Source organism: Vicugna pacos, chromosome 7, assembly GCF_048564905.1.
Source record: "Vicugna pacos chromosome 7, VicPac4, whole genome shotgun sequence".
Lineage (NCBI taxonomy): Eukaryota > Metazoa > Chordata > Mammalia > Artiodactyla > Camelidae > Vicugna > Vicugna pacos.
Genome location: NC_132993.1, coordinates 24,768,087 through 24,791,067, shown reverse-complemented (window position 1 = coordinate 24,791,067; position 22,981 = coordinate 24,768,087). Strand labels below are relative to the sequence as shown.

Sequence of the window (22,981 nt, the reverse complement as noted above, 5' to 3'; positions counted from 1 at the left end):
TGAGTGCTAAGTGGTGCCTGGGAGCGAGTGGAGGACAGAAGACAGAGAGATGCTAGAAGCAGTGACTTGGGTGCAGCAGAGAGGGGGCTGGGTCCCGATGACCACTTCATCTCTCTCCGGGATGAAGACTTAAAAAGATGAGAGGCAGAATCTTGAGGGCCATCTAGGTCCAGACATGTTTATGAAAGTAATGGACACGAAATGGACAGAGTTTGCTGCTAGCATGGTTCACCCCCCGGTCTCCTCTCTCATTCTGGCTGCGGTTTCCAGACCCTTGTGCACTGTGCCCTGGTCAGCCAGCCCCTCTAGAGCCCTACACACCCATTTCATCCTTCCTCTTCTCTATTCCCCAAAACTCAGAAATTGAAGGTGGTCTGCATTCATATAGGTCTCTTCTTGTCCTTTTCCTTAAATATGCCCACAAAAGGAAGCTTTATCATTTTCTATTTTCTAACTGCTGGGGATTGTATTTCTTCCCTTCTCTGTCATCATCCCTCAATGTCCTCATATTGTGTTTCAAGTTTCCTGGATCTTGAAGGTGCCTTATGAGGGGGTAATAATACTCATAAACCATAGGCTGTTGTTCAGGTGCCTCCAGATAATCCAGGATTCTACCCCAGAAATTCTGATTCAGTAAGTCTAGAAAAGGATTGGACTTCAATTTTTTAAAGCCTCCTTGGTGATTTCAGTGAATCCACTACTTGGGAACAGCTGGATCAAAGCTTATTTCAAAGTGAAAGATTCACATCAGAATGCAAAACAGCTATCTCAACCACGTACTTTTAAAAGTACTGAGTATTATATTATTTCTGTTTTCTTATCATTAATGTATCCTCTTCATCCTTGTGAGTGTGAGTGTGCAATCTCTCTTTATAAATAGATAAATATTTGCACCTTTCCTTTTTCTCATTTCCTCTTCTTTAATCTCTTTCGCTCCTTTTTTCTTTTTCTCCTGCTACCTCTGACTGTACTACAGATTTACAAACTCAAATGTCTACAGAAGATGGCCCCAGAACTTTTATACAAGGGGAGCTAAGAGCCAGAAATAGTATAACAAAGGACGGCAAAGTCAGCAATCTTCAACCTAAGGACTACGTGGCCCTGGGGCAGGGAGGGCACAGGAAGACCTTTAAGGGATGTAAGGACACCAGTAGTTTAAATGGAATTAATTCTCATACTTCCAACATTCGTTTGCAATATTTCCTAACATTGACTAGATTCTATTTCCCATCTCCCGTCTGACAATATCCCATCTCCTACCACAAGCCATACACTTAGTTATTAGGTATCTCACTATGGTACATTGTTCCAAGGGGTAGCAGCTTTCAAATCAACAAAGTAAGGGGCAATTGCAAATGCTATTTTGGGGAACCTCATTTAATGAGTAATGAGAGTACATTAAGCCTATCTTAATAAAAGCTTCCTGTCTTCCTGTATCTTACAGCGGTCTGAGATAAGTATGAAGAAATTGGGTATTTGTTAGGATGATCTAAAATTTGATATATTGTAGAACATGTTTACTCAGAGTGATGATTTCCCTTTTAAAACTTAATCTCTCCATATTTAAACTATTATCAAAGAATTAATTACTGGGGGGAGGGTATAGCTCAGTGGTGGAGTGTGTGCTCAGCATGCACAAGGTCCTGGGTTCAATCCCCCATGCTTCCATTAAAAATAAATAAATAAAACTAATCACCCTCCTCCGAAAAACCACCAAAAAAAAACCAGAAAAAGCAATAAAATTTTTAAAAAAAGAATTAATTACTAAAGAAGATGTAAGTAAAGCACATAGATAAGATTAAAGAAAAATATAAAGGCTGAACATGGATTTTTTCCCTTAAGTTTGAGTATTTCTTTTCCATTTTTGTCAATATTCATCCACAGAATGGGTTATGAGGTGAAATGAAAAATACCTCCCAGTAACCAAAGGACAAGAAGTACCCCATCATTCTAATTACAACAAATAAAACCTGCAGGTGCAAATTAAATGTGATGTCATCTAAACTTGGTAAAATTAAAGCATACAATAAAGTAATACAATTAAGAATCTATTTTGACTACAGAGTTACAGTAACCAAAACAGTGTGGTATCAGCACAAAAACAGACAGGTGGATCAATGGAACAGAATAGAGAGCCCAGAAATAAACCTACAGACCTATGGTCAATTAATCTTCAACAAAGGAGACAAGAATATACAATGGAGAAAAGGTAGTCTCTTCAGCAAGTGGTGTTGGGAAAACTGGACAGCTGCATGTAAATCAATGAAGTTAGGACACTCCCTCATACCTTACACAAAAATAAACTCAAAATGGCTCAAAGACTTAAACATAGGCAAGACATGATAAACCTCCTAGAAGAAAACATAGGCAAAACATTCTCTGACCTAAATCTTACCAATGTTCTCCTAGGGCAGTCTACCCAGGCAATAGAAATAAAAACAAAAATGAACAAACGGGACCTAATTAAATTAATAAGCTTTTGCACAGCAAGGGAAACTGTAAGTAAAACAAAACAACAACCTAGGGAATGGGAGAAAATATTTGCAAATGATGCAACTGACAAGGGCTTAATTTCCAGAATATATAAACAGCTCATACACCTTAATTTAAAAAAAAAAAACTAATCCAAAAATGGGCAGAAGACTTAAACGAGCAATTCTCCAATAAAGACATACAAACGGTCAATAGGCACATGAAAAAAATGCCCAATATTGCTGATTATCAGAGAAAGCAAATCAAAACTACAATGAGCTGTCAGCTCACACCAGTCAGTGTGGCCATCATCAAAAAGTCCACAAACGACAAATGCTGGACAGAGTGAGGAGAAAAAGGAACCCTCCTACACTGCTGGTGGAAATGTAGTTTGGTGCAGCCTTTATGGAAAACAATATGGAGATTCCTCAAAAAACTGACTTACCATATGATCCAGCAATCCCACTCCTGGGCTTATATATCTGGAGGGATCTCCTGGGCATATATCCAGAGGGAAATCTAATTCGAAAAGATACATACACCCCAATGTTCAGAGCAGCACTGTGTACAATAGCCAAGACATGGAAACAACCTGCATGTCTATTAACAGATGATTGGATAAAGAAGTCATGGTATATTTACACAATGAAATACCATTCAGTGATAAAAAAAAAAAAATAATAAAATCATGCCATTTGCAGCAACATGGATGCACCTAGAGATCGTCATTCTAAGTGAAGTAAGCCATAAAAAGAAAAGTACCATATACCACTCATATGTGGAATCTAAAAAAAAAAAAAAAAGGAAAAAAGAGGATACTAATGAACTCATCTACAATACAGATTCAGACATAGTAAACAGTCTTATGGTTACCAGCAGAAAGAGGGTGGGAAGGGATAAATTTGGGAGTTTGAGATTTGCAAATGTTAACCACTATATATAAAAATAGATGAAACACAAATTTCTTTTGTATAGCACAGGGAACTATATTCAATATCTTTTAATAACCTTTAATGAAGAAGAATATGAAAACAAATATATATAGAAAAAAGAACCTATTTTGTCAACTTATATAATAAAATGTATATAGACATATACACAAGTCTCACATATGTATATATACATTATATGTAGTATATATAATAAAATCTTCATTCCAACTTTTTAATTCACCTTATAATATGTTTAATATTTACCATATTCTGTTAATATACATAAAAATACACAGTAACTACTGGATCAATTAGTTTTTAGTAGTGATACTTTCTTTCTTTTGTTATGCATAGGAAAAGCTTAATATTAACATCCAAAAAAAAATGGAGTTATTTCTGACTTTTCAAACATAATTCTTTTTTAATTATTCCCCAAGCTAAACATCACAGTCTAATATATGAATGTACACTGATTTGCTTAAGGAATACTATGCCCTTTAGTATCCTCTTTGCCTCATAAATAATTTATATTAGATATTCATATAATGCATTATTAAAATAAGTAATGAATAATAACATATACATTAATTATTGTCTCTAAAACCTTCCCAAAACTTACAGTAGTTATATTAGTATTAATTACATCATTTCAATCTTGAATTGACTGCTTTTAGTAATCTTTTATGAGATATATTTCATAATTTATCTTAGGCATTTTTATTATAGTCTGAAAATTCATATTTATGTAAATGTTTATGTAAACTGAAAGAGCCAGACTTTCTGACAGAAGTGAAGTCTAATTTGACTGATTATGCTGACTCTGAGGATTGGCTTTACTAATTATATTATACAGCAGATATTATGCAGAAATTTATGGGACCTCAGGTCCTCTAAGAAGCACATGTCAAGACACACCTCAAACATGCAAGAGATTCACTAGGGAAAAAAAAATCTATGGAGAAAAAGGAAGGAGAAAGAATTGGCAAGATAGCCTTCAGATTACTGTGCGATTCTGACACCTACAAAAGGAGAGGAGCAGGAAGAATAGGATAGGAAGAGCCACAGGCTGCAAAGCAGTTCTCAGAGAGTTTTGACCATGGATTTGGAGAGCTCCGAGTCAAAACTGCCTATTCGAGGGACCTCTATTCACAGGAATGGGCTGGCACCGCTATCCCCGCTACTGGATGTGAGCAGCACAAGGAAAATACAGCCTCAGTGCAAACCCAGGGGTGGATCCAAGGAGCAGCAAGGAGGGTTTTAGCCAAGAGATCTGAGTGACGTGATCCAGAGCTGTCACAAGTTGAATGAGTTAAATCTATAATCTGTAGTCTTGAGTTTTGAAAATAATATATTTAAAATATGTAATACAGTAAAAGGCATTCTTAACCAAAATGTTGTATTGGCAAAGTCTCTTAAAATTAACAACATTTTAATTTTTATAGATTGGCATATTGGGTTAAAGAATGAAAAAGTCTTAAAAAGTCTCTAAGTGAAAAACAAAAAAAAAATTGATATAATTAATAAGTCATTCGGCAAGTCTTACTAATTATCAGAATTAGAAAAATAAATGATTATAATGACTGAACAAATCCTACTGTAAGCCGGGTGGTTTTCAGTTCTTTGCCTTGCACAAAATTAAGGAAGAATCTATCTGAGTCACCAACTGATATATCAATAAAAATTATTTTTAAAGAGGGAACTCTATATGCTTTTTAGCATACAATTCACCAGTTTAAGGAATTAAGTGACATCACCAAAAAACTGAAATTCCAGTTTACATAAATGTTTTGTTGCACAAAAGTATGACTGTGATCAACAGAAGACTTTCAGGCATTAACATGTATTAATTAGCTCAAGATAAAGTTCTGTAAGGGAAGCAGGAGTGTGAAAATATAATGTATGCATCATAGTTGCAAGAATGTTTAAGTAGTTGATGAAGAATATCCAATTGCTATTGTATCAGTTTCACCTTGGAAACTGGAAGGAGCATCACTCCCACTACTGCAACAAAGAAAAGCTAGAAAAGCATCAGATTACCAAGTTTCTTTTAACCAGTCAGAGGACTGAGGGCACAGGGCAAAACAAATGACCAGAAATCTGGGGACAGGTGGCTGCAGGGAGAAGTACTTGCTTATCTGTGGCTGATGCCGTTGGAAACCACAGACACCAATAGAGTCAGCTGAAAAAATTAAATGAATTACAAAGGGATGAGTCTAGGCTAATATGATGGTGTGAAACTCTTGAAGGCCAGATTATCCAGAGATACAAGGTCTTCCAATCTCTTTCTCACTGTTCCTCCATAAACCCCACAAGGCACTCGCTGAGATGCTTGGGAAGAATCCAGAGAAAGTTCCCTTGTGGTGCAGTTTGGGAGAGGGATCAGCAACCACTGATGAAGAACACTGACAAAACATTTCAGACGTTAGCCTTCTCCTGAGCCTATCCAAATTCTCATCTGATTTGTATTTACTGCAGACCTAAAATTCTGGAGATGAAAGCACCATAGAGATTATCTGGGCTAAATGGTTCATTGTGAGGACGGAGAAATTAAGTCACTTATCCAAAATAAATACAGAGTAAAATGCAGCATCAGTACTAAAACCCAAGTCTTCTCTAATATTCCGCAGTACCTTTCAATGACACCTTCTAATTCTTTAGCTATGGTATGCACATACATTCCAGCCTAAACGATACGTATGGGAACACTATAAAATCGTTAAGTTAGATTTCCTGTCCAACCTGTGGAATCAGTCACATTCCTCTAGATAACGTGCATGCATATGAGACAAACAGACTGTGGGTAATATTAAAGTCAGAAATGCTCATAGGCATGCCTGCTTCAGACAGGTGAAGTGTGGCTGCATTTCTCTACGTGAGCAATGCTGGCCAATGAAAATACAGACCTCTGCACGCAGTGCATTATTTAGTTTCCTGATTGGCACCCCTTCCTGGGAATGTGGTCAATCTTTTTCAATTAATATGAACTTTTCAGAGGCATATTTAGCCTTAGTCATAATACACCATCAGAACAATTCAGAGAACAGAAAAAGAACATGAGAGAGAAAGAAGACAGAAATCTCAGAGTGGTCTGAACAGTTGAAAACATTCATCATCCAGATTTCATAGATGAGTAAACTACTTAAAATAAATCTAGTTTGAGTGAACACCCTTATTTCTTAGACTGAGTAGTTTTAAAACCTAATACATTGAGTCAATCTGATATACTTACATATTATTTTAGAGTAAGTAATTTTTATGCCCAAAGTCAAATTATGCATTACACATATAATTGCATAGGAATAAAAACCTGCCTCAAACTTTTCTTCTCAGAAATGTGCCTTTAGCTTATGTATGGATCTGAGGAATATTATATATGCATAGAGTCAAATATATAAAAGACATGTGACTGAATACTTACCTTGAAAATATTGATTTTATTCAATGAATAGCACTTGATCATTCTGCATTTTTTATAAAATAAAACTATACTACAACTGCAACATATTAGATTTGTTGAATATAGCTAAAGCACTGCCTAGAGTGAAATTTATAGCACGAAATGTTTCTATGAAAACAGAAAAAAGATTTCAAATCAGTGCTCTAAGTTTCACTAGAAGAAACTAGGAAAAGATAAGCAAATTAACCCAATGTAAATAGAAATACTGAATTAATACAAGTAAAACTAGGTATTAATGAAACAGAGAGAAAACAACAGAGAAAATCAATGAAGGCACCAATAAAAGAAGAGGAAAAGATATCCTTTTCAACAAATGGTGCTGGAAAACTAGATATCCATATTAAAAAAAATTTTTAATCAATCCTTATCTCACATAACATACGAAAATTAATTCAAGATGGATCAAGGACCTAAATGTAAAGCTTAAGCGACAAAGTAGAAGGAAATAATATCTGCTCAACTTGGGGGAAGGCAAGCTTTTTTTAGAACCACAAAAGCACTGACCACTGGAGAAATATTGATTAATGGGACTGTAACAAGTTAAAACCTGTTAGTCTTGAAAACACACCATTAATAAAATTAAACAGAGAACTAGAGAAAAATATTCACAATATACGTATCTAACAAAGAGCTTGTATCCAGAATTTATAAAGAACTCTTACACCTAAATAATAAGAAAAACAACCCAATTAATGAATGGGCAAAACACTTGAAAAAACACATTCCAACAGAACTCATAAGAATGATCAATATGAACATGAGGAGTGTTCAACACCATTAGTCGCCAGGGAAATGCAAATTAAAACTACAATGAGATGCACGTAACGTCCACCAAAATGACAAAAAGTCCTACACCACCAACTGCTGGTGAGGATACAGAGCAAATAAAATTCTTATAGGTTGTCGGTGAGGGTGTGAAATAACACAACCAGTTTTGGAAAACTGTTTAGCATTTTCTGCTAAAGTCAAAGATACACCTATTCTACCATCTAGCAATTTCAATTCTAGGTATTTACTCAGTAGAAATGAAAGCACATATCCATTAAAAGGCTTGATAAAAGAAAGTTCATGGCAGCTTATTTATAAGAGCCAAAAAAACCTGGAAATAATCCAAATAAAATATCACCCAACAATAAATATCAACAAACTGCTGAGACATCCAACAACATCAGTGAATCTTGAAAATATTATATTGAGCAGAAGAAGCCAAGCAGAAAAGAGTCCTTTATAAAACATGAGAACTGACAGTGCTAATCTTTGGCGACAAATCAGACTGGTGATTGTGTTTGGTGGGTGGGAACTGACTACAACGGGCCACAAAAGTACTTTCTGAGGTAATATCAATGTTTTTTAACGTGATTGTCATATTGGTTATACAGATGTACACATGTTTTGAAATCATCCATTGAATTATACATTTAGGATCTATGTATTCCACTGTTCGCAAATTTTACTTCAACAATAAAATGATGCAATAAAAATTAATTCCTTATGAACACTTCAACCATTGCAAATAAAAATTACAGGTATATTGGGGGAATTCGAGGTTCTTTTTGTGAGTCATAGGTTGCCAGGTTTGCATCTTGTAAAATACAGCTTTCGTTAAAAGAATAACACAGCTATATTTGCTATTTCTTATCATAATATTTTTATTAGTGTATTGATGTCTTTAAAACAAAGTATTATTATGATGCCCAAATACCCAAGACTGCTCTCCTTCTCTGCACTTCCGTAACTCATGAAGGGAGCCTGACTGGTATGTGGCATTTTGGCTTATATGATAAAGTTTTTCCTTAAGAGTTATTCACAAGGAAAAGATGATCTGAAAGGCAGATCAAAACCTGCTAGTTCAAATAATAATGTGCTAAAAATAGTTAATATCTCTGAAATTTTGTCCAAACAACTGAAAAATACATTGTTAATATAAAACAGCAAGGGGTTTTGTTTAGCAATAAGAATTTTTTATTCCATATTAGAAAGCAATTTAAAATTTTTTTCAGCTCAGGGATTTTTTTTTCCTGGCCACTTGCTATGCATAATAAAAATTAAATAGTTTCTTATTCATACTGGGAGACCAACTCCAGTTGATTTTATTCATAACAACTTAAAAACAGGTAAGGAGAATAAAGCTATCACAATCTATAAGTTTTTTTTCTAATAATTGGTATTTTTAAAACTTTCACACTCCTAGAGAATATTTGAAAAATTATAAAGCCTAAAAAGTTCAAGACCGCATACAGTTCTTTGTTTCAAAGCCAAATCAGTCTCCCCAAGTTTGAGAGAATTACTGGCTTTACAAATTAGAAAAGAGAGAATTAGTGAGTTGTTGTCTTCCTAAAATTGCCCAGCTGCCTCTAATTTGGGAAAGATAAATGCAGGTTAGGAAGACCGTTGGAAGCTGCCAAACACAAGCTTTAGCAGGAAGCCAAGCTGAGTGGGAGGAGAGAGACAGAGCAATCCATTTGCAGATAAAGCTCTTGTAAAGTTGGGGAAGTATTTTTTTTTTTTCCTGAGAAAGTGCTTTGGAAAGTTCATAATAACCTCTTGAATACTTGTAAACTTCACAGCTGTGAGGTATCAGCAGTAGCTGTTCACACTTTATACACCTGAAACCTCCACCTCCAGAAAGTAGAGTTCTGTCTCTTTTGAACAGCTTTCATGTACAGTAAAAGGAGACGGTGAGGATAACGGATGACACTTGGATCAAATTGGGATACAATGGCTTTGGACCAATTCCCACAGTGCCATGTCACTACTGTACAGTTAATAACCACGTAGGCCACTAAGAAAATGCCCAGTCAGTGAAGGATAAACCTAATTGCGTGTGTCTCCTGTCAACATGTTGCGTATGAAATAATAAAATAAAGAGGATCATGCGGTCTTAAACACTTAGAGCAAACACACATTAATCCTTCATTAAACAAATATTTAACACTTCCTGTGTCTCACATGTTTTGTAAACACACTCTAATTTTTAACGATCCTACAGCTGAAATAATGCCAACTTCACTGTATAGATGAGGAGGCACAGAAAGATTGCAATTATTTGTCTGTGTGTCTACATGGGTTCCTTGAGGGCATGGATAGCACTTTACTTGTCATTATGCCCTCAAGGCATAATAACTAATTCACATTAAACTCAAGAAATAAATAAATGTTGGATAAATTAGCAAATGAATGAATGAGGTACAGTTGGACTGACCTTGAAAACCACATTGGATTGGAATAAGCAGGAGCAGGGAGTGAAGGTAGAAAAGAGAACCAGGGGGGATTTCCAGCATTTCTCAGAGGGATAGGCCTATAGGTAGAGCTGAGAACAATTTGAAGAGCTATGAGGAAGAAATAACCCAATTTCCTTCTTTCAGTTACTTGTTCTTGTACCTAATTCAATTCACAAGTCCAATACTGACATGAAATATCAAACTCCAGAACACTATTTTGATGGCGAGTCAGGAAAAATAGACTTCTGACTTGTGCAAAACTTTATCCTCTGTTCAGACCGATTTGTGTTTGCATCCCCTACATTAATCTTCACGCCAAGTCACTTGAGTCAGCGATGATTAAACATTGCTGAATTCACTTTTGATGTGCTCTTAATTTCAGTTTTGACACAGTGTAAAAATGTCAGCTCTCTAGAATCTGAGAACAATCACTCTTAGTATGTATTTGTTGAGACTGTAATTTAATGCTGTATCGTATGTGGGAGAGAAGAATTTCAAATGCAGTTTATGTATCACAAACATCTTGCAACGGCTGTCCACAAGATCTTATGAAAAAAGCAGACTTTGACTCTGTAATTATCACAAACTGTTCAGATTCGACAGGTTCATAGTTCAGTATGTATTTTCCTTTCCTGATTACATAAATGTGTATTTATGTAATTGTGTACATTTATGGGGACTGTAATGGAAATATTTCCTCCTGAATCACTAAGACTGAAAGTTGAATATAGGTGTATGTTTTAAAATTAACAGTCACTGATAACATTTTAATCCATTTTTATGTGTATTAGATGTTGTGCAATATAAGAAATGTTTTTTTAAAATACGCAATGCATTAACTTTAAGTTGGAAAAAGGATTAACAAATTCTCTCCAAGGCAAGAGCATGCTGAAGACTTCTGGTTTCCAGTCCAGCATGTGAAAGCTTAGAAGTCACCGCTCCGCCCTAACAAGTAAAAAGCTAAACAAACTGAAAAATCAACAACTCTTCTAAGGTCCAGAAGAGATGTGAGGTCACAGGACAAACTACTAACCCCCATATGGGAGAGAATGAAAGGCAAATACAGAGAATCACAATCTGCCGAAGCAGAAACCTCCGTCATTTCAGAGGCCATTAATCTGAGAGCCCCTAGAAGATCTGCTGTTTGTTTTTTCCCCGGGGCACAGACCTCTAGTAAATGACATGGGTCATTTACTAGAAGAGATACTACAGAGTTTTTCAAGGATGCTGGTAATCCACTTATGAATGCACTTATTAATGCTTTGGTGAAGACCCTCTTGTGGAGAAGACACACCTTTAAGAGGTGTCTGAGAAAGTTGCACATAACAGATGCACTCCAATAACCCATCTTCCTGAATAATGTTTTCCAGGGAAGTTCAGGCATTTCAAGCTCATTGATACAGGCTTCTTTCAAGTTTAGGCTTCCGTTAACACATAGAGCAATTCTCAGGGCCACAAGACAACATATGAAATCCTGAATGCTAGGCAAGAACATAAACTTGGCTTGATATCTTTTTAAATCCTTTTTAGTCTAATACCTTTACAATAAATTCTTACACATGTTTCCCTGACTCTTAGTAAAAATTGACATGATCCTGCAACTCTTTCAATATACAGGCTAACTCAGACCGGACCATACCTTGTTCTTCCACACCTTAGCATGAAATCTTACCTGGGTGCACGTCTCAATGACAAGACACCTCTTTAAACCTTACAGTCAGGCTCCAAACTAATTTTTAGCCACATCTTCCCTATATACACAGGATATAAGTAATTTCTGTAGAGTTGTCTTAAGGGCTTTCTGAATTTCTGGCCAGGTATGTGTTGGACAGTCAAGGGTTTCAATTTATCCTTTTCTTTATGAACTCTCTCTAGTGTAAGAAATAACCATCTTATGTTGCAATCTTTGTCATCAAACTAATTGCCAGAGCCATCTGAGCTCCCTGTGCTTATCCTCCATCTGCACCCCATTCCATGCCTCCACTGGTGATATTTTGAGTAATCATGATGCTACCACATGCTCATATTACCAGTGTCCCATTTCCCATGAGGAGGGTACCCAAATGGTCCTCAAATATGTGAGCAGCCCAAGCCTAGATTTACATTCGAAAGTCTGTTTGCTGGGACCACTCCTGGTACCTATTACTGTTTTGTTCAGGGTCCAGCAGGACCTGGTTTATTTGAGAAGTATTTAGTAAAAGGACTGTTTACAAAGGGAGAGGACACTGTTTAAGTAAATAAAAAAGTGAAGCACTGTAACCTAGCTACAAAGGAAAGCCATTATCACCAATAAGCTGAAGCAGTAAAGAAAAGGAATGAGCCCCAGAATTCAAAGAGCTGTAGAGTAGGAGGGATGACCATCCAACCGGAGCTGTGGTCTTAGGCAGAGAAAAGCAGTCACTTGACAAAAATAGGCCAAAAAGCAGACGGGAGAAGCCAGGGGAATAAATATCCCAACCTCGTTCTTTCAGACCTCATATTTCCTGCTGATGCTTCCTACTGACCAAATCCGGCTGAGGGAGGCTATGCACACATGGATGCTGTGCTAAGGGTCAGCCTCCAAGGGCACAGAGCAGAGAAGGGAAGGGAAGGGCAGCGCTGAAGAGGTACATGATGAGTAACCAGGAAAAGCCATGTGCTTTCATCTTTTCATATATTTTTTGGATTTGGTTTGCTATTATTTTGTTTAGGATTTTTGGATCTATATTCATAGTGCAATAGGCCTATCATGTTTTTTCTCGTACTCTCCTTGTTAAATTTTGATATCAAGGACATGCTGCCCTCACAAGCTGAGAAGTAGTCACTCTTTTTCTATTTCTTCAAAGCAGAATATCTAGTAGAATTAGAATCATTCATTGCTTCAATGCTCAGAAGTGACACAAGATAATTCTACTTGCTTTCCATTGGGCAAAGCATGTTACATAATCCCATCTCACTTCAAGAGGGTGGAGAATTGCAATCAATCACCCAGTGTCCCTGGGGAGAGAAGAGAAACAGCATTTTCTACCTCTTGACTCACTTTTTTTTTCTTCATTTCTAAGGATATTCATATCAAGAATCAAGAAGTGTCTGAGATGCCACTCTAATTGCAAGCTAGCAAGTTTGGTGCCACGACTTCATAAATGATAGCAGAAGACACAAGACTCATGAGTCAGAGATAAAGCACAACTTATTGTTCACAGCAACAGCAATCAGAGTATCAGGATTTTGCCCTAATTCCCTCAGGATGACACCAAGTCCACGTGACACACACACACAGTGAGCTGCTTTACAGACAGGGGATGCTGGGCTTAGAGGCTCTGAACATTTTACAGGAGATAGTGAACACTATCTCTATCTTCAAAGCTGCTTGTTATACACATTCCTTGGAAAAAAAGAGAACTAAGCAGCTCTGCTCAAAAGACATGCAGAAACATTAGAAGCCTACAGAGAACTGTTTCCCAACTGACTTTTTGTTTTAAACCTAATTTCATACCTAACATAGAGATTAATTAGTCATTTATATTGTGAATAATAATTTATCAAAATAATTTCTTCTGCTCTGCTATATTTCTTCTCAATTTCATCCTTGATATTAATATTGCCACCAATTTTCTGTTGTCTGCTTGCATTATGATTGATACAGTTTTACTAAATATCTTTACATGTCATTTTGTTTGGGTACATATCTGGTACACAGCATCTAGTTCACTCATTTGATACCATACAAGAATAATTATACTTTACTAGAGTTTTCATTTACTCAAATTTATGCACTGATATTTTTAATCTTGTTTTTCTCTTATATGTACTTTCTTCCTATTAACCTAAAAAACAAAACAAACAAAAAACCTTATATCATAATAGTTCTCAAGGTTGTTATTGGTCTCTTTTCCTCTCTAGAAATATGGAGTTTATAATTCCATTTTCATTCTGCTAGCAGATGCCTTTAAGTTTTTTTAGTTGCTTTTAAATTTTTTAATTGAATATTTCAGTATCTACTTTCTTACCTACGTATCTGTTGACTCTTCTCCCCTTAAAAAGACTTGGGACACTTTTATCCCTCTGAACCTTCATACAGCAGATGTTTAGTTAGAATACTCAGGGTATTTTTTCTTTTTTCACAGATTCAGATTTTTTTTTTTTTTGGAAATAGATTTTTATTTGAAAAATTATTTTTGTCCATTACATTGTGTCATAACATACAAGTGAGGATCATTTAGAAAGGATCTTGAAGTTGGAATGCTCACAGCCATTTCTCATATACAAGCTCACATCCAGACTTGACCCCACCGTTTCAAGGGAGCTGAGTAGAGTGGGCACACGTAGACTGATGAGATGCTTCTGCCTAACAGTGTCTTTCTGTTGACTTCAGAAAGAAAAAATCCTCAGGTCATTTTTTAACCCTCAAAATTCAAAATTCTTCAATAGAAATGTTCCTCCCTCATCTTCTGGCATTTAGCATTGAGGAAGAGAAATCCACGCTGTTGCTACTTTTTCTTGCAGCTTTTCCCCTCCAACTTGAATGCTTATAGAATTTGGTCAATATTTTTGAAATCCAGAATGTCATGAGGTTGTGTCTATGTGTGTCTCTCTATGTTAATTCTTCCAGTATTTGGTAGACTCTTTATACAGCTAAGATCATATGCCTTTTCAGCTTAGGAAAATGAGCTTTAAGTCTCTGTTTGCTAGTAGTTTCTCCTCTTCTACTCCATCATCGGCTTATGTTATTTCTAGTGTAGACAGAGCAAAGCTGTTAAACTTATTATTTTTGTTTATCTACCTTATTTCTTTGACTTTTCCTCTGACTTCCAGGGGACCCTCTCTTGAGCTCATCCACCAAATTTCTGTTTTAGCTTTCAAGTACCAAATCTGCTCTTCATTGCCACCAATATGAGGTTTTTTTGTAATTCAGCAATTGTTTATTCTATGTAATAGCAACTTTTCCCAGTATCATGTTCTCCCAAAGGATGAAAAATGCTATCAAATGTCCTTAACATAATTAAGAGATTTGTTAAACGAGTATTTGTTTCCAGTCCTCAAAAGGATCTATCTTTTGATTTTTGAATCTTTAAATATATGGTAGCTATTCTTTGTCAGTCGGTTTTTGCAATATCGGGATATAAAATTTCATTCTGCTCTATTGTTTAGGACTTTATCCATATAATACAGTCTCCCTAAAGGAGAAAGAAGGAATATCTTCCATGGTTTCACTTGTTAGTGGGCCAGAGGAGGTGTGTCCACGAGGTTCTAAACTAGAGGAATGCAGATACTTTAAAGGCAGAGAGGAACTTAACTTCTTAACCAGTTGCTTCCCAATATCCTGGAGCTAGGATTCTAGGAGCAGCAACCCGACTTCCCCTCTGCTGACATCTCCAACCCCTTATGCTGTGGATTTTTGGATATCTGTGAAAAATGAGAACTGGAGTTCTAGCAAGATAGAAATGAGTTTACCAGAAGAGCTGACTTTATTAAAGAAAGTCTGTCGTTGATCTGGTTTTTTTTTTTTCCCCCTCTTTGTGGTTATTCTCCCAGCCCTAAATTAAGATGCTGTCCCTTTTCATATGTGATTCAACTGCTCTGGTTGGCCTGCCCCTCAGCTGTGCGCCACAGTCTTCTATCACCGTAAGCAAATGCCATCTAGTCAGATGCTTCACCCCGAGGTCAACAGAGGAATTCTCAGTGTCCTTCATTTGCGTCTGTCTAACTATTGCCCTCTCACTGCCTGCCTCCCCAGCCCTTCCTGCTCCGAGCTAGGGGATTCTCCTGAACTGTCTTGTGAAACTCTGCTCATTGTCCTTCCAGTGTAAACCCACTTTTGTCTGTGTTAAATCTTAACCTTTTTATCAGTGATCAGAATGGTCCCCAATCTAATCCTATCTGTAATTTACTGTTTAGAAAGTTCCCAGAACATCTGAATTGTCTATGAAAACTTGAGAATAGCACTTCCCTTTTTGATGTTTAGTTCCTTAAATATCCACGTGCCATTCATTTGCCAAGTAAAACCGCTGTGGACATCCTAGAAAATATGTTGTTAAAGTGTTGGAAAATATTTTGTAAAACAAGCATTAATATTTAGATTGAATTCCTTGTTTCCTTGATCACTAAGCTTGAGAGAACAGCCTTGCTAACTGCTGACTGGAATTGGGAGAATTCTCTCTCTGTACATACACACATATATAATTATGTTGTGTGTTGAAATATTACTACTTGAATTACAGATCTTCATTTTCACTTTTAATCCTCTCTCAGCTGGATATCTTCTCCTGAGCCAGCCAGATCCACTCCCTCTTATCTCCTTTGATCTTTGCCCTGAAGCTGTATGAATTGTGTCCACAGACTTCTGTCTTTTTTGCTTTCCTTTTGGGTTCTGCCAGTGGGAAATCCAAGCAGGAGACTGGAGGAAGGGAGAAGATGAGATCAGAGTGTTTATCTGTCAGGCTCATGAGATCATCTGGGCCGTGACAGCTGGTCACTGGTCCTCTCCGTTATCTTCTTTACACTTTTTCCAGGTTCCCAGGCCTCTCCCTCCCCAGATTCATTGGAGATTAGGGTAGAGACAGCTTATCTAATACTGACCCCAGGTTCCTACACTGTTTCCTCAGTTTCCCTACACTCTGCCTAGGCTTTATAAAAAAATCCCTTTGTAAATAAACTCTCCTTGAATCATCCTATTTTGAATGCGCTGCCAATTTTGTTAAGACTGACTCATTACCCTGTTCATCATTGTGGGTCCCTGCCATGCATGTGGTCAAGGCTATTCTTTTGGTTTATTAGGGAAAGGAATTGTTAAAGTTTACTTGACCAAGTTTATTCTTCTTACAGAGTTCCTTATTGCCCCACTGGGAGGTTTTCTACCATAGAACAAAAGATATTTATCCTGTCTTCCAGCGTGGAATGTACTTTTTGTTTGTTTATAAATAGTTTCAGTTTTTCCATTGAAATTTTGAGAAGAATGGAAGATGAAGATAAAATGTGAAGATTCAAATATTTATATTAAAACATAGCATCTTTCATCCTACCTGTAAAGATTTTCATGAAGGAGAACTCTATAATGTTTCCTCTCATCCTTGTACTGATTATTCTCCTTTAACTACATTTTATCTAAAATAAATATGAGTTGAAAGATAAGCCTAACTTTTGGTTTTCTGTTGATTTTAACTATAATGTACTTGACATTTTTAAAAAATTTAATGTGAAAAATAAGTAAAATAAAATGTTCTCTTCACTTTAAAATACTAATTTTGGAAACAAAATTGTACTTAAATTTAGCACTAACTGTCTAACAGTAAAGGGTTTATATAGGAACGTTCTCTTCATACAACTTATGACAATATGAAAAACGATTAAAATCAACAAAAAGATAAAATTCTATTTCCATCTTGTGTGACCTCTGTATTATTCTACTAGCAGTGGACAAAAATGCTGATCATCAAAAAATACTCCTGGATCTTCTAAGGGCTAGGCCTCTGGATTTCTATAATCTTAGGTGTGGTGTCTGTCTGATGATTCTTTCTGATCTCATCTACTTCACCATCATCAAGTAAAAATGCAGCCAGCAGTGGAATTTGAGAAAAATAGTTCTTAGCCAGGAAATGTTTGTGTTTGATCTTGTGAATAAACAAGGGTTCATATCCCTGAAAAGAAAAGAAAATCAAATTCTATTAAATGTCACAGATATATTTTCCAAGTAAAAACACTTTTATGCCTCAGTGCCTCTGCTTGTCAGTTCTCTCTGACCAGAACACATTTTTTTCTTACTTTGTCCATCATCTTTCAGAGTTCAGCTTTTATGACGCTTTAACCTGGAAGCCTCTCGATTCTGTCTGACCTCTTTGAGTCCAAATGAATCCCTCCTTCTTCCATGCTTGCAAGCACTTTCATGTACTTTAATTGCAATATTCAGTTCATTCTGCCTTGAATTTCACTATCTGCTTGCGAGTCTCTTCCATGGATAATAAGGAAAATTCCTCAAAGATTCAACCTAGGTCTTCTTCATATATGTGTCTCTTGGCACCATAAGGCAAACATTCAACCAGTATTTCTGTGTGAATGCTCTTGTCACCTTGGTTCTCTTCAAATCTATGTCAATACTGATATAATTACCAACTTGATTTTTTTCCTAAAATTAGTCCTTTCCTCCATCTTTCCAGCATTCAAAATAGAGATCACAATGGTGCTGTGACAATGTAAACTTCTCTCTGGTCACCCTTTTTACTGTCTTAGATATGAGTTCCTGCACCATCTCTCTTCTGTTTTCCAAACAGAAAATGACTTTCTTGCCTTTGTTAAGTCTTTGTGCCTTTCTGTTTTTAGCTGCTCTTAATTAATTTTTAGGCTTCTTGTCTCTCTACAGCTACAACAGCACTTTGAACGTTGTTACACAGCTTTGCCACATTATAAGACAATCTGTTTTCTAATGAAAGGGGCACACTGCTAGTTGCCAAACCCAATATTCATTCTCTCTTCCATTCATATTTAGAGGACTGATTTTATATAGGGGCCTGATTTAGTATTTTGTGACATGCTTAGTTTTCTTAGCCTTTATTATAGCTAGAAGAGGCCATGTGACAAGTTTCTGGCAGATAGATAGATATTTATATATACACAATATATTTATATATGTATATATTTTTAATAGAAGCCATTAGATAAAGCTTATAAGAAAGTTTTTTAGAAGTGGGAAGACTCATCTGTTAAGTAACTTTAGGCTTTGCCACATCCAGAAGGTGGGTATTATGCAGGAGATGAAGTAGCTATCTTATCTTTAAACGAGTACACAAGCATTAGGATTAAAGCCAAAGGTTAAATACGGCTGAGGAAGAAGTTAGGGAGCCTGGGTTTCTGAGAGCACTGGGAAGCTACCATACAAACCTCCAGCTGCTAACCTCTGGGCTTCTTGTTTCATAAGACAACTGACCCCCTATTTGATTAAGTTATTATAAATTGCTGACTCTGCTATTTGCAGCTAAGCTCAAATGCAACTAAAACAATAAAGAATTGTGTCCATTAGATTTCCTTGTTTTCTCCCAAGCACTACGCACAGTGTGTGGCACATTCAAAAGTAAATTCTGATTGAATTAATAAATACCATCTATTTTCTTTATTAATCTTAATCGACTCTCCTTTTCAATCAAATCACAAATATCAAGGGTACCTACTTCTACAACTTGTTTCCTGAAAGTTAAGACATCCCCTGACTAAATACCCCTCCACAATGTCAAGTCAAGTAAAGAAAGCCCTGGAGAAAAGCAGCCGAAGGCTCCTTATTCTTAGAGAAAGCATTATGTAGACGTATCCTGGGCTTATCTTTAAGTTTCCTCCCTATGGTGTATACGTGTATATTATTCAGCAATGAAAAAAAAGAATGGAATTCTGCCATTAGCAACAATATGGGTGGACCTAGAGAGTAAGTATTATGCTTAGGAAATAAGTCAGACAGAGAAAGACAAATACTTTTCACTTATATGTGGAATCTAAAAAATAAAACAAACAAATGTATATAATAAAACAGAAGCAGACTCACAGATATAGAGAACAAACTAATGGTTACCAGTTGGGGGAAGAAAGTGGGGGCAGGGCAAGATAGGAGTATGGCATTGAGACACAAACTACTGTGTATCAAATAGGTAAGCAACATGGATATATTGTACAGCATAGGTAAATATAGCCATTGTTTTATAATAACTTTAAATGGAGGATAATCAATACAAATATTGAATCACTATGTTGTACACCTCAAACTAAAATAATACTGTAAATTAACTATACTTCAATTAAAAAAAGTTTCCTCTCTACAGACAAATTCACCAGGTCAAAATACTCAACCTTTGAACTAATCTAACTTTATTCCACCACTTCTTAGCCCACGTTTCATTCAAGAAACACTAACACATTTCTGTTATACAATGTTAGATAATACATATATAGAACTTTACAGATTTCCAAGGGCAAAAATAAAGCCAAAAAGTGATCATTAAAGATGGGAATAGCACATTATGGAACATAAATAAAAGGAACAATAAGTAATTCTTAAAGAATAATATAATGTGGGAAAATGTCCAATATCCATTATCCCCTTTATAGATGAGAAAAACAGGCAATTGAGACATTAACAAACTTGGCCAACTTCTCCCAGCTCCTAGATAGAGCCAGAATTCAAAGCTAGGGCTGCTCTGATCCTCTTACTGACTCCATGTTTTTAGTTAACCTTTATAAAAATTTATGAAGCAAAGAAGGCAGGTTTTAATATCCTGCAGTTTGTTAGTGACAGAAATGGGAAAATACTGGGTCAGGCCTCCTGACTTTAAATCCACTATTGTCCTACTTTGGCCAATACACACACCATGAGAAATTGATCTGCCTCACACACAGTTCAAAGAACAGAAGTCTTTTTCCATGCTATTCCTACAATTTGTGTCGTGATTGCAAGGAGTCAAGATTATTTTAACTTTTGCATATTTTTTTTTTACTTACTGAGAAAGCAAATATCTCTATGTACTTAGGAAATTCTGGAAATGCTTTAACTTGCCACAAGACATAAACAATTCTTTAACTAGGCTGAATAAACTATTCTTTAACTAGATTGAATATTAATATTTAAAAGAGCACACCAGCCCCAAACCATAAAAAGGCAAATTTTTTCAGTTTGTCTGAAATGACAGTTACATTTGAAGTCATTTCTTTATTTATAGTAGGCTTGCTTTGTGTAAATGGAGCTCTGTTTACAAAAATTCAGTAAGATCAGCTTCCTGAAATTAGAAATGCATGTGAATAGAACATTTAATTTGATACTGCAGTAATTTGATTAAATACACAAAGGGAGTTGTGTGGATTAATTGAAGAAGCAGTGGAATATCAGCTTCGGGAATGAACTTCAATCCCACTATGGGTCCTAGATGAAATGATATTGCTAGTATTGGCTGTGCTTCCAGTGATTAAATATTTATAAGGCAGCTTAGTTTACTAAATATAATATTAAACATAGTTTCAATTTCTTGTTGCCCTTTCTTTCAATCCCTAGAGTGAAATTTTTCTTAGCCTGGCTTCTACTAGAAAATTATTCAAAAAAGCTAAAAATTTAGCTAGTTTCTCCTCTTTACACCTTCCCCTTCCCAATAAGAACATAGGCAGGGGAAAAAACATGATTCAAAATGGCTATTATATTTGAAGTCATTTCTTTATTTTCCCTTAGCTGACATCTTGCATGGAATTAAAGTACAGCAATTTAGTCAATGGAAGGCAGAGAACAGCATCAGCTGCAGGGATCACAGGTTTGCTTAGTATAAACGGAGCTCTCTGGGAACGCATCAAGGGCCCCTCAATTCTGTTCATCAAAATGTCATACAGATTGCATCTTGCAAGTTACTGAAATTAAATGGTATGTAATTTTTGCAGTGCTTTCCCCACTCCAAGGTAGCTGGAAGCAAATGAAAAACGGAGCCTCAGAACCCTACCCCGTCAGTATGATTGCCAGTTAGAGCACAAAATTATGAACACAATTTATTTGAGAAGTTAGTGTGCTTTTTTGATGATTAATCAAAGATGGCCAGATTCTAGTTTCCATATTACCTACCTAATGATAATATTCACTTATTCATTCAGCAAATACTTATTAAATCACTAGTCTGTGACACTGTTGTAGGTGTTACAATATCCCTGTTCTTGTGGAACTTACTATGGAACTAATGTGCTTGAACTTGCTGTCATTAGGAGGACGTGGTATCACGTTAGGTACTTGTAAGACTTTCAGATATCTTATCTTTACCTTTTATGTGCCTTAGTGTCCTTTTAATTTTAATCTCTGCCATACATACCATCCCTGGTATTTTGTTATGTAAGTTATCCACGGGTTCTCTGTTTCTTAATCCAATGGAAGTATTTAAATTATGTACGGCACTCAAGTTATCTCTAATAATTCCAATGATCAAATTAGGTTCCCAAATAAAGTTTCCTACCTCTTCAATACTCTGCAGCTTGAGATGAGTAGCGCTTTCATCTTTGGTAAGAAGAATGCAGTTCCAGGGCGACCATTCCAAGGACTTATCCCATCTGACCATGACCAGATCGTTGAGATCGTTCCAGGCACTGAGCGCCGACTGGGATGCCCAGATGTTCTCCGTCAAGTACTGAATATCTTCTAGCTGGATGTCAAGACATTTGTGAAAAAGAATGTTTTCTTCTAAATGTAAAATTTCTTCAAAGGGGTGGGGATGGGAAGGGATAGACTGGGATTTCAAAATCGTAGAATAGATAAACAAGATTATACTGTATAGCACAGGGAAATATATACAAGATCTTATGGTAGCTCACAGGGAAAAAAATGTGACAATGAATATATATATGTTCATGCATAACTGAAAAATTGTGCTGTAAACTGGAATTTGACACAACATTGTAAAATGATTATAAATCAATAAAAATGTTAAAAAATTTCCTCAAGATTATTGTATTACTGAGAAAACAATTCATACTGAGTATATACCTTATTCATGAGGTTTTCAGTGCACACACTTCCTTATTTTTCACCAAATCTCTGTTCATTCTGCCCAAACTATGTTACCAATCTCAGTCATGACTCCGTCTTTAACCCAGAGTTAGCTGTGTATACTTCTTCCAGTATGTTAATTTGATTTTATATTTACATGGTATTAAGTACCTTTCAAAATTCATTAGTAACTATCATCTTATCCTCGGGGTTATCACAGGTCATTTCCTTCCCATTTTACAAGTTAGGAAATTAAGACTTAATAAAGAATAAGCAATTCACTTGGTGTTATTAAAAATACTTTGTTGTTTTAATGAAAAAAATAAAGAGGGAAATAACTGTTTAGAAACTGTTTTCAGAATTTAAACCAGACTAGCTAAAGCTCTTGAAATGACTTTTTATCAGGAGGTCTGCATATATAAACTTAGAATTG

The 22,981-nt window shown here is 36.0% G+C and overlaps 1 protein-coding gene across 11 annotated transcripts in view; it reads right to left on the bottom strand.

Moving 5' to 3' along the window:
• IQUB (IQ motif and ubiquitin domain containing) overlaps positions 1-22,981 on the bottom strand; it is a 163,909-nt gene that overhangs the window by 93,957 nt on the left and 46,971 nt on the right. For 8 of the 11 annotated variants that reach the window (XR_012074307.1, XR_012074305.1, XR_012074308.1 and 5 more), the window contains exon 12: positions 22,019-22,204. Coding sequence is in view for 5 of the 11 variants with exons in the window: in XM_072964578.1 (XP_072820679.1) it covers positions 22,019-22,204 (186 nt within the window). In the remaining 6 variants the exon portion in view is untranslated. Of the gene's footprint in view, positions 1-17,340; positions 17,699-21,231; positions 21,481-22,018; positions 22,205-22,981 lie in introns of those variants that run through there. The other 3 variants (XM_072964575.1, XM_072964579.1, XM_072964576.1) reach the window with 2 other exon arrangements.